General features: G+C 42.9%; 2 protein-coding genes across 2 annotated transcripts in view; both read left to right on the forward strand.

Annotated features, from left to right (window-relative positions):
* Positions 1-12,905, forward strand: part of S100A9 (S100 calcium binding protein A9) — a 442,604-nt gene that overhangs the window by 147,509 nt on the left and 282,190 nt on the right. The gene's annotated exons all lie outside the window — the stretch shown is intronic.
* On the forward strand, positions 1,948-2,463 carry LOC105885883 (uncharacterized). Its single transcript, XM_020285527.2, has one exon. It carries the CDS (start codon positions 1,948-1,950, stop codon positions 2,461-2,463), a length of 516 nt encoding a protein of 171 aa, XP_020141116.2.

Below are 12,905 nucleotides of genomic sequence, written 5' to 3' on the forward strand. Positions count from 1 at the left end.
CCAGGGTCATGGGAGGTTGCACAGCAGTGGGGCAGTGGGAAGGAAGAGCTATCCACACAGCTCAGTCATAAGGGTGTCTGGATTTCCCAAGGGAAAGTCAGTAAGAGATTGTGTATTGAGGGCCACTCTGGGTTCATGAGCTCAGGTCCATCCAATTGTGATCAGACTGAAATGGCTGGTACATAAACTCCGGGAATCAGAGCTCTCTAGTCCTTATATCACCCTTAGGGAAGACAGACACCATGAGAGGCAGGGTCTTCACAGCTGTGCCTCATGTCAGACTGTCCAGTCAATCCTGACTGTCCATCCCAATGATACCTTTGTCCCTGGTCTACATGGCATTTTAAGGTTCTCTGCAGAATGAAGACAACTCATTTCCAAAGCAGGCATTTTGCCTTCCACTTCCCCTCCCAGGCCTGTGTCCATTGACAAATGGACAATCTGATGATTCACTTATTGCCGCCTTCACTGTGGCCTACGAGAAAAACCAGAAATGCCAATTGTTCACCTCCACATCCAATTTGGATGCTAAAATGCTGAACAGGATTAATTTGAGTTAAATATTAGGGTTCTAACCAAAAGGCATGGCTGTTCCTGGTCCCAGCAATCCAGACTTCCTCCTCATTTAATCCATTATCATTCATGAAGCCCGTTGCCCACGGCAACCACTCCACAATGGGTGGACAGCAGGGACTGGCCCAGGTGACTGCAAGTCAAACAGTAAATGCCAAAATATGTTAAGCCTGAGATTTTCATTACAATGGCTGGAATGAAGGCAGAGCAGCCCTGCAAAATCCATTTCCTTATGGCAACACTCATTTTCCGTATAAAAGTCCAGCTGGCCACAGACTCCCCATCAGACCTGAGAGGACCGAGAGCTCAATCTTCTGAGGTGAGACTCCCATTTCTTAATGTTCACTCGATGGTATTTCATTTTGATTGGGACCTCTTTGCCATGCTAAGGATATATTTATTTTAAATGTAAATGCAGTTTGGATTTAAGGGTACCGTAGTCTATCTTTCTGACTTCGCACTCAGATTACAGCTATGGGACTGAGGAGCAGAAAGGAAGTGATTTCTTTAAAGAATATCATTCAGTTAACAGGAGGCATGCACTGGACTCCATATAAAGAGCACTTTTAGAGATAGCTTAATTATTTCTATAATTTTATTAAGAATTTTCATTATCAAAGGCACTGCACTAGGCAATTTGGATGTCAAATGTCAAATTCTTCTTTGCTCCATGAACCTACTATCCATCAGAGAACATAATATGTGCTCAAAATTTGCAAAACAAAATTTGCAAACAGTCTAGAAAGTGATTGGTAAAGGGAACAAAGCAGGTACCTTGCTGTGCCAAAATGAGGAGAGTGACTTGGGATGTGGCAGAGAGCATCAGGGAGGATTGCATGACTGCTGAGTATGTGTGGACAACAGTGGTGGTGTGGAAAGACTTCCAGAAACCATGTGCTAAAGGGACAGCATGAACAGAGGCTCACAGGGGCAGCGTGTGGCCTCCAGGGGAGGTTTAGATAGAATTTCCCTGTGAGAGCTACAGCACTCCATTAGGTGGACTTGAGCAGGTAGACTGTAGACTATTGATTTTACCACCTTTCCATATATTGCAAACCTGGGGTTTCCCATCAATCCTTGTAGGCTTCTAGGGCTCTCTTGCTAATGTAGGCTTTTAGATGCACCAGAAAGACAGGAAGCAGAGAGAAAGGCACCAACTACGTGGAGAGAAAAAATCAAGTTTAAGATTCTCCTCTTGAAAGTGTGTGTGGATCATCGATTTTTCCTATGATATGAAATTCAGGAAACAGCCAAGATAAGAAGAGTAGCTCTGATGTTGCAAGGAGCATGCAATAAGATGAATTTAGCTTCCCTCCTATTTAATGAAACCACTGAATGAGGTTTTCTGTCTCTAGGTCCAGCATCCTTTGAAGCATGAGTTCCTACCAGCAGAAGCAGACCCCTACCCCACCCCCTCAGCCTCAGCAGCAACAGGTGAAACAACCCTGCCAGCCTCCACCTCAAGAAACATTTGTTCCCATAACCAAGGAGCCCTGCCACCCAAATGTTCCACAACCTGGAAAAACCAAGATTCCAGAGCCAAGCTGCGCCAAGGACCCTCAGTTGATCTACACAGAGGTTCCTGAGCCAGGATATACCAAGGTCCCTGACGCAATATGCACTGTGGTCCCTGAGCCTGGCTACACCAAATTCCCTGAGCCAGTCTACCCAGAGGTCCCTGAACCAGGACATACCAAGGTCCCTGATGCAATATGCACTGTGGTCCCTGAGCCTGGCTACACCAAGGTCCCTGAGCCTGGCTACACCAAGGTCCCTGAGCCTGGCTACACCAAGGTCCCCGAGCCTGGCTACACCAAAGTCCCTGAGCCTGGCTACACCAAGGTTCCAGTCACTCCAGGCCCAGCTCAGCAGAAGACCAAGCAGAATTAATGTGGGCCACAGCTATACTCTTGAGGAGCCAACCACCAGATGCTGCACACGCTCTTCCCATCTGCTTCTGCATCTTGTCTATGGACCTTTACTCATCATGTTGTCACTCTAAGTCATGGTCTCTCTCTTATTTGTATCCTAAAATATGCACTATGAAACTTTTTCTTATGCACATTCTGAAGAGTCCTCTAAGCCTCTGAATGAAGCAGAAGGCCTCAGTGGCTTTGTTGGTCTATGGCTGCTCGGGGTTCATCTGAAGAGGGATTCTTGATGGGCAAAATGCATGTTTCCTGCTCTGCCCTCATTAAATCACTTTTAACTGCACTCTTGGCTGTGTGTGTCATTGGCTGAATCTTCCCTCTTCCTTGTTCTCCCATCATGAGTCAAGACCCATAGACTGAGAGGAGTTGGGATAGAGGTCATCTATCTAGTCCCAGTACTGTGTTCTTCTGCAAGGGTGTGGGGGTACACTTAGGGGGCATCCCTAGAAGGGCAATGGATACTGCATAATGGTACCCAGAGCCTGTCACTTTGGGCAGCTTCAGCTGGAGCAAGGCTCTCCTCTTGCTGTGGACTGAGTCATGCCTGAGCTCCATGGTGCCTGCTTGAGGCCACCTCTGAGCTTTAGTATCCTGCCACAAGTCTCCTCTTCATTGCAAGAAAACATTACTCCTGTGTATTTTAACCTCTGTTTTTCTCCACTCATTGTTCTTTCAATTACCCCCAACACATACGGATCCACACACTTCCATACAGGCACGCTCACTGTACATTTCTACACACTCACATGATCACCTGCACAAACTGCACCCCCAATGTTACCTTTTGCTGGGTATCCACAATGCACAGAGAGACCTAAAAAGCTGGACCAGCAGGAGGGAGAGCAGGATACCCAGTGCCTCCCTTGGAGAATTTGCAGCCTCTCTAGGAATTACAACATCTACACCATTCGTACACAATCACGTAGACACCATACCATCTCTCTCTTTCTATCCACCACCCCTCCCTTTCTCTCTCTCCCCCAGAATAACCCACAGTTATATCTGGTGATTACAAACATAAGGTAAGTTTTAAGCAGGTATTGGGAGGACCTGATCCAGGTGAGGTAAATCATCAGCTACAAAGGTGGGAAAAAGCAGATCACTAAGCTATGAAATCTCAGGAGCAAAAGGAGCTTTCAAGAGCACCTAGGAAAGCCCTTCCATTTTTCAAATAAAGAAACGGATACCCAAAAAGTTAATTAAGGTAACCAAGAAATTATGTTTCTGTATCACACTGGAGCCTGGTTCCCCATACCCCTAGCCCCTCGCTTTCTCCTGTAGTCTGGTCTTCTTGACTTTGGGGTGACCAGCAGTTGTGTTGGTGTTGAGTAGCTCTGGAATATTCCAGAACTTTCCCCAGCAACAGAATACATAAAATTTCAGAAGGGCTACAGTAGTCACTGGGGATCAAGCTCCATTTCTTGATAGGTTGCACGATCTGTAATATCAAAGGGGTGTGAGGCAGGTGACAGGTAGCACCTGCATGATGCACAGGTGCTCCAAATAGGTTTGACAAAAGCTCAGAGACGTTTGGAAACTATTAGACACAAATTGTCCAAAGAATCATTACGAGATTATGAGTAGTTGTCAAACTGGCAGAAGAGAATGAAGTCACTTGGGCATATACTCATGGCTTCACAGTACCTCTGATTTCAGTGCTAGAAGAGTCTAGAGATGACTCCAAGACCAATCACAATTAAATAGGATGATTCCCAATGGGAGAATGGGTTCTATAATACACAGGTACAATGAATGTAAAGTCAATGTACTTTTGATCCTATTGTTTGGGTTGGTTTTTAAAAATACATATTTATAATAGAAAAATCAATATCACATAAAGTTTGCCATTGTAAGCATTTTAAGTGTACAATTCTGTGAAGGTCATTCCATTTACATTGTTGGTTCATTTTTGTTAAAACATGTACATACACATAGGTTTATGGAAGATAAAAAATCCTGACACTAAATACAGCAAAATATAAACAGTGGTTATTTCTGGCTGTTTTATGTTAGTGCTCATTTTTAATAACTATGTTTTCTTTATAACTTTTACTATAAACTCAAAAAAAAAAAAAAAAGCAGAAGTCAGTCCAGACATTGCTGAGCTAGAAAAAAATGTGTTCTGCCCATTGAAAACATTCCTGAGGCTCTGCACAGACCCCAGATGAGCAGGTTGAGGGTGGGGGCCCCACTTCCTTATTGAGGTAGCCCATGGTGTCTCTCCTCCCAACACATCTTCATCCCTGTTCCTGTTCTTCTGTAAGGAACCTTGGAATATTCCATCACCCCACTCAGGCTAACTTTGTCAGCTAAAGGACTTCAAATCTCACCTGCTGACTTCGACAGCTGAGCCCAGTTAAGTGTTAAATGAAGAGTTGACCCCTTCTTTTCTCAGCTTCTTCTTTTCCTTCATCTCTCCTCCTCTGCGACTTGGCACAATTGTCCCCCACTGGCCTAGCCACTTACAGACTAGAGTACTACTCTTTCTGCATAAAGAACTGGAAGTCCAAACTGCGCAGGCTGGCAAACGTCAGGTCCACAGCCTGATTGCTGTCTCACCTTGTGCACACAAAGAAACGTACATTTGGTTTTTCTTCATCATTCTTCCTTGTTTTCTATACCTTTATGTTTCTTCTTCCTACTGAAGCCATGACCTCTAAAATTGCTGGGAAAAAAAAAACTCTTTCTGGTTCAGATAAAAACTGATTATTAAGGGAATTCTCTGTACTTCCATATTTCTGACTGAGAAAAGTTTCATGGTGGGTTTAGGTCAACCACTTTCTCAATCAGTTCTTTGCCAGCCTCCAACTTAGTTTTCTCAACTCTGACTCCTCTCTTCTGTCTGTTCTTTTATGCTCTACATTCAGTCTCCCAACCCACCCCTGCCACCTCACATACTTCCCAAGAACCAACTGGCCAGTCTGGGCAATTGGCTAGATGTGCCGCGGCCCATGCAAAACTGCCCTGACTTCCCCCACCGTGTATTCATCACGCCCGGGATTCCTGGATTCACATCTGACTTCAGGCCTTGAGTTCCACAAGGACAGGAACCTTCTCTGCCTTGCTCGGAACTTCTCTGAAGGCTCAGGGCCCAGCCTACTGCCTGCCAAATGGTAGAAGCTCATTTCATGTCTGCTGAGATGTTGAGTGCTTTTTGCCTCCACCCGATGAAGCAGTGAATTTGAGGAGAATGTGTACACTACACACTTTGACCCCAGATCCATCCTGTACTCTAGGAATGCCTTGAGTCTGATCCTGCCACAACCTCATTCTCCTCTATACACATCTAAAGCGGCAGCTCTCATAACAGCAAAATGCCTGCTCTTTCCTGTCTGTACCAGCAATCTTCTTGGTAAGATTCGTCCTGCATCTTCCAGAAGACTGGGAGCAACTGGAGGGCAGGTTATCTCTCCCTAATGTAACTGAGAGGGAATCTGTCCATTTCTCATGTACACTTCATAGGGGAAACAAGGGGTTTAAAAACAGAAGATCCCACACCACTTTCATACAAAAAAAAAAAAAAAAACTGTAAGAAAGGCAGTGGAGTTTTCCAGAGCTATGGGACATAAGAGTTAATTAGCAACACGATATTAGTCTATATTTTGATGAAATATAAGTTGTAGTTATATTTTTCTATAACTGTTTTCAATATTCATATACTTTTCATTAAGATTTAAAAACCTAAAGAAGTTTATGAGCATCTTGTTATAGGTCAGCTAATGATGATACTTTCATCATGCCATTTTCTACCTGGGTATATTACTTAGAAATGAAAACTGTATTTGAAAACTCTTAAAATTATAGTCCCCATAATTATTTTGTATTTATTTAATATTTCTGCCACATCCAAGTAAGCAATGTTCTTACTACTAAACCAAAGAAGTAAATAATAACCAAGCAGAACTTCCTATTCATGTTATGTGTATTTGTCAGGGTAGATTATCTTCTGTGACAAAAGTCTCCAAAATGTCTGTGACTTCATACAATAGAATTCTATTTTTCCTGTATACTGTAGTCTATTTTAGGTTGGCAGGGACTCAAAATCCTTGTGTTCTATGGCTCATAATCTTCAACAGGCACTCCTGAAGGCCCTCCTGCCCTGTGGGATTAGTTCCTTTCTCATTGGCCTCCCCCGTCATGGATTGTATGTCCTCTTCTCAGGAAATGCAGTATAGGCTGCTCTTTCTGCCTCAGTACTGCTTAAAGACTTGGAAACACTCACAAACTTTTGTTGAATGAGTTCATGGTTTCTTAGGCAAAACAATTTCATAACAAGTTAGCAGGCTCCTAATTTGCTTCGGGTCAATTCCCTTGGCAGTAACTCTATTCAAAGTTCTTTTCCCTGAACTCCTTTCAAACAAAGCTAATTTCTTTGCTTGGTTGACTCCATTTCTCTTTTTCTTAAGTGTAGCCCTACTACCCAGTGTTTTCTGAAACAACATAGATGGGAATACTACATCTTTAATCTCCTCATTGCTGCAAAGAGTATTCATACTGGGTCTTCTCTTGGTCTTATCTCTTTGGAGATTTAGAAGTAGCCAATTCCCATCAAATGTTTGTACTCCATTCCTCTTCATTCTACTTGCAAATTGGCCCTGTGCTTCATGAACTCATCAATACATTCCCAAGGAAAGTCAGTAGTAGCCAATACTCACCAAATCTCTTCATCCTTTCAATAACAACAAGCTTATTGGGCAAATAGTCTGCTTTTCATATAACACATAACAATTTTACTGCCTGTTTTAACACAGCATAACCTTTGGGGGGTTGCTAAGGAAAAGCAGAAGAGGAGGCATCCTGAAGTCCAGTAATCCAGGGAGCCCTCGATTGCAAATACCCATAAAGTCAATATTATCACTAAATTAAAAAAAAAAAAAATCCACGATGTGGGAACATGGGAGGGAGGGAATTGTCCCCTTGGCTGAGACACCAAAGAAAAGGACTATAGTGAGTTCTGGGCCAGGATTTTAGGTAGGAAACCACTGAGGGCCTTTATTGGGTCCTATGTAACCAAGAAGAAAAGACAGGTGTCACATGGCTATTAGCAAAGGGTATATTAGAATAGTTTTCCCAAATATTCAGTTACTCTCATACCAGCATCCCTATTTTTATAACAACCTCCTAAACCTACACTGTAATATTTACCATAACTTTATTTTAAAAAGAAATTTTTTAAAAAATAATCATAATTCTGTACTTACCAAATTACAGTAACTCAGTGGTGTTATCACACCTAAAGAACTAAAGTCTGCTGAAAGAGCATTTTCTTGGTAAGTAAACTCCTTGTCCTCAAAAGGATTTTATATATGACATAAATCCATTCTTATATAGGTAACCTTCCCTTTGCAGAGTAGAAATTCTAAAAAAAAAAGTCAGTCCAAGGAATGTAAGTAACATTTGGGCAACTGAAGAGACGTTGCTCAGTGCACTTTACTCCAGGCTATTTTGTCAGAATGAAGAGCTTGCAGGGGTGTGTGGAAGAAGTAAGATTCATCAGATCCTACAGATGGATGACAGCAGGGAGCAAAAGCAGAGAGCAAACTTGTTCTTCTTTAGCACTAGCCCCTCTCCCACTTACTCTTCAAACCCAGCTGCAGTGTCTCTGGAACATGTCAGGCAGGCTCCAAGCTTAGAGGATTTGCACTGCATATTGTCTTGACCTGGAACTCTCTGCCCACAGAAATCCTAATAGCTAATCTCTTCACTTCTTTAGAATGTGTTCAAACATCACCTTCTCAAAGACGACTCACAACCACCATCCATACCTCTTCGGTGCACCCAACCAATAGTAGTATAAGCTCTACTATTCTTTTATCATAGCACTCAACATGTAATTTACATAGTCACCATGGTTCTTTATTATTTATTTTCATCCTTCCCTATAACGTGAGGTCCATAAGGTCAGAAATCTTTTTTACTCTTCACTGATATATCACAAATGTCTAGAACATGATTTGAAATATTTTAGGCATTTGATAATCAGAGGAATGAATGAATCGTAGTCCCTTTTTTCTAGAGCTAGAAAATCCTCAAATTTTTCCATTGCCACCAGCAATCCATTGTAACTGCAAAGTTAAGCAGGTCCTCCAGTGCTGTGCACATATTCCAGTAGGGAGGTTCCAGGACATGAGATCTCTGGAAGCTCCTGACTTGTCATTTCAGATGACTCATATTTAGCTTGAGAAACAACTGATCCTGCTCAACCGTGGGATATTACACTTCCCTCGATATGGAACTACAAGCTCCTACATGGCTGAGCCCCATGTCTATGTAAGAGCAATATGATTATGTTGTGAATTTGAAAAAAAAAGAAGACTGTTTGATGCTTTTGTGCTTTTCCTTACATAGAGGGAGAAGATTTAGATATTGTATAATATGATTTTGCTTTCTTTTATGAAAATACTCCTGGAGAAGAAATATATCTTATAGAAAGAGAAGTATTTCTTAAAAGAAGAAGAAGTAGTATTTCTTTTATGGAAATACTCCTGGAGAAGAAAGGTAGGCAGAAGGCACTAAAATGAAGGAGAATGGAAACAAGAGTCTCCATTTGAGAAAGAATTCCTCTGTGTTGCCTTCAAAGAAGAGTGAACTAAATTTGGCAGATTCTCCCCAAGAATCACTTACCTCATTACCAGAGGCTATTTAGTTAAAATGAACTTTATAGATATAGAAAAAAATCTTGTGATCACAATTTCAAAAATTTAGTCTGTCTTCCTTAATTTATACAATGTTTTGTGTTGCATAAAAAAGTTGCATTTTCTTTAAATAATGGCACAGAAAGGAAAAGTTTTTGTGGTAAAACACAAATTTGTGGTAAGGAAAAATGCTAAATGGGAAGGGAAGGAAAAGAATCCTATGTCATAATGATTTTAGGAGCTGAAAAGATCCTTCACAGCTTGGACAAGTACTGCCCTAGCTTATAAGATGAACTCTTCCCTTTTTCCCTAAAGGAGAGACCCTCTATTAACATAGTCACTGCTTTCATTCAGAATTGCAAAATCACAAGAACAGTTTTCTGCTAGCAGTAGCCTTGCCAGCCACCTCCTATAATCTTACCCGCATATCCTGTGGCATGTCCATCCTGGTGTCTAGAGACATGATCTTCAAATGTCCAGCACCTTGCACATTTCCACAAGGACCACCTCCCCACTGTCCGCCTCCCCAGAGACCACCTAGACCACGTCTGCCCAAGGCTTACCCTTTGAAGCCTCCTTTGTCTGGCCACCTGCAACATATTCCTCAAAGCTAGAACAGCCTCAGAAGCTGGCAGGGCCAAATTGTCACAAAGAAAAGTGGACCCTCCCTCTCATGGCACCCCATCAGATTCTCTTCAAAGGTATTGTCAGAAGTGACATCTTCACCAAGCTTCAGCCTCTGATCTCCCTGGGATGAGGCCAAATAGGGAAGGCACCTTTCCTAAAATTTCTGTCATGCAGCATTCTGTTACCAAAAGTTTAGTACTTGTCCCTGAGGCCAAATGAATGGGAATGAAGAACAAGGACAAATGGTTTAAGGAAAAAGAAACAGAAGTTTATCAATTTGCCAGCAAATGAGGAAGATGGGAGACTCTCATATTAAAGAAATATCATCCCATCTTTAAGCAGAAATATGAGGCTTTTAAAGGGGCTCTCAGTACTTGGGCCTGGCTTCAGGCTATTGTTTAACTATAGCTATTGGTTTTAGTCAATCCTATCTCTCCTGACCTTTGCCTGGATAATTCTGTTGAGCCTTCTCCTGTGGTTTAAAGAGATTAGAAAACAAAGGACAAAGAACATTTTTTTGCCTCTTTGATGATTGGCCTCAGGGAGGAATGCAGGTTTTAGATCCCAAAAAGGAGAAGGAGTTTTAAAGAGACAGCTCACAAAATATTCTACCCTTTTCCAGACCTTTACCTCTGTTACAATTCCAGGAGTAAGCTGAGAAAAGATCAACCTCAGTCACACCAACCTTTCCACAGTCTCTGAAGAAGAAACTTAGATCAACTTCAGCTTTCTCTCAGTGATCCACCTGACTCTCTGTGCTCTGGGCATTGATCCTCATCTTCTGAATGATTGTGTTTATATATCTATCTGCTTCTGGAATTACTTGCCTCTTTCATGATTATCTTACCTTGTTTGCCAGTAAGTTTTGTCTGACACTAAAGCTCCATGAGCAGGAAGTTTATCTGGGAATGTGGTTACAGAGAAGTGGAATAATGGACTAGGGGGGACCTGAGGACAGAATGTCCATTCAAGGAGACATTCTCTTTTCTCACATCACCAAGAACAACTGATGGTCAAGCCCAAGAGACTTCTTGAGTATCTTTAAGAAAGGGTCTCAGAACTCTTCATCCTGGAGGTGAGGGCAAGAAGTGTTATTCCATAGCCTCCTTTATCCCATTTGCCAAGTCTGGGCCCATGTGCATAGATTCCCCAAAACTTCACGGTTGTACACACAAGAGCATACTGTGTTCCACAGGTGCCCTGCATTGCAATATGATAAAATCCTGGGATCAGGAAGAGAGAGTTACACAGCGTGGTACCGCAGAGAAACTTTTTCAGGAGCTCCTGTGTAAATCCCATCCACACCTACATGAAAAGGGCCATATGACAGTTTATGGATACAAGGTATGGCAGAGAGAATTTGGAGGGATGCCCAAACGATGTCAGGTACAGTTAAGCACCAAGTTCAAGAAAGCTCAAGCTTTGATATGAAAAAATTCACAGCATCTTCTGCTGAGAAGGACATCTACAGGAAAGTCAGAGGTATGTGGAGAGATGTTAGTTGCAATCAGCAGCCATATGGCTTCCAAGGAAATCCATGACTAATCCAACATCACTGGTGAAGAAATTAAGCTTCCCTGTATAGGTTTAAAAAAGAAAAAAAAAGCATTTACACCCATTTAAAAGGTACTTTAGACAAAACAGCAGAAGTAAAAGAAGAAATTCCAGAAGTCAGAAGGAAAATGATGCTCACTCAGGGAAAGGAGTCAGGTAGGTGCATCAGGGCAAAGAAGAGAGAATATTGAACGAAAGTCCCCTTCACACCAAAGAAGGTGGGTCAAGAAAAGACATGAGAGTCAGGGGCCAAACTTCAGAGCTGAGGTACAGTTAGCCAGGTCCTTCAATTGGTAGCATGGAGGACTGGGAAGCAGGACTTAGGTTGCCTTAGGTTGGAGAATCCCATCATGTCACCAAAAAGGCTTGCAATTCCCCTTGTAGGGTCCACAAGACCAAGGGTTGAGAACAGGCTTGTACCTAAGCCTAGAGCCAAGCTAAAGCAATGCAAGAGGGCTTGAACTCAGACATGGTGGTGTCAGTGGCCCCATCCTAAAGGGAGGTAACTAAATAAACTCTAGCAAGGACAGAAGCAGATGGCAGGGAAGTAACAGAAGTATCTGCTGAGCCCTTACTGCTCTTCTCAGCTCGTAACATTACACTTGTCACAAGGAAACATTTCCCTTATAAGAATCTCCCTAGTAGTTCTCATAGCAGCCTCTGGTGTCTCTATACGCAGAACACCATCCAGCCAGCCATCCCTTCATTCATTCACTGTGTAACTGTCAATTCTCTGAGCAGCTAATATACCCCAGGCACCATGTGGAGATGGAGGGTAGAACAATGGCTGGGGAGCAAGTGGTGGGTGACACAGCTGTGGAGCCAGCAGGTACCCCACAAGCATTGGGGTGAGCAAAATGATGAGGGAGGGACCATCCAAACACCTGGGTTTGAAGGGAGTTTTCCATTCTCCAAAGACCACCCTTGTAACAGGTTGTGTATTTCAGGCAAGCCTGGATTAGTGGCCTCGGTGTCATCCCAGCTCTCTTGATCTTCTGTTGGCCACAGAGAAGGGATCCCCATGAGAGGCGGGGTCTTCAGAGCCTGCTGTCACATTAGACAGGCCAAGAGGGTGGGCTGGAAGGCCCAGGTTGATCCGGAGCTGCTAAATCTGTCCCCCATAGTGTCAGTGATGGGCACGCCTCCTTATTGGCTGATGTCCCCCTGCTCCTCTGCTGTTGACTCTGAGTCCTTTCTGGGAGAGAAGGCCTTTAGGGAAAAAAGAACCATTTTAGCTTCTCCTTTCTCCTTCCAGGCCTGAGAACACTGAGTGATGGATGAACAGAATTATTACTTTTTTTCACCTGGGATAATTCAGGCCAACATGTCCTTGGCCTCCCAGTATAACTAGAAACGCCCATTGTACATCTCCACATCTGCTTCAAATATTAAACACCTCAACAAACCTCACCTGTACTATGGATTAGGGCCTTCCAGAAAATAGGACTCTTTCTGGTTCTGATAGCCTAAAACTTCTTCCTTCTTGCTCTTTCAGCCCACACCACACTCCCTGTACACACTGCACCTGGTTGCAAAAGATGTGCACTGGGGTTAGGGCCCAGGTGACGTCTCTCTGAGACAGCAG

The sequence above is a fragment of the Microcebus murinus genome, chromosome 2 (genome assembly GCF_040939455.1).
Source record: "Microcebus murinus isolate Inina chromosome 2, M.murinus_Inina_mat1.0, whole genome shotgun sequence".
NCBI classification, from domain to species: Eukaryota; Metazoa; Chordata; class Mammalia; order Primates; family Cheirogaleidae; genus Microcebus; species Microcebus murinus.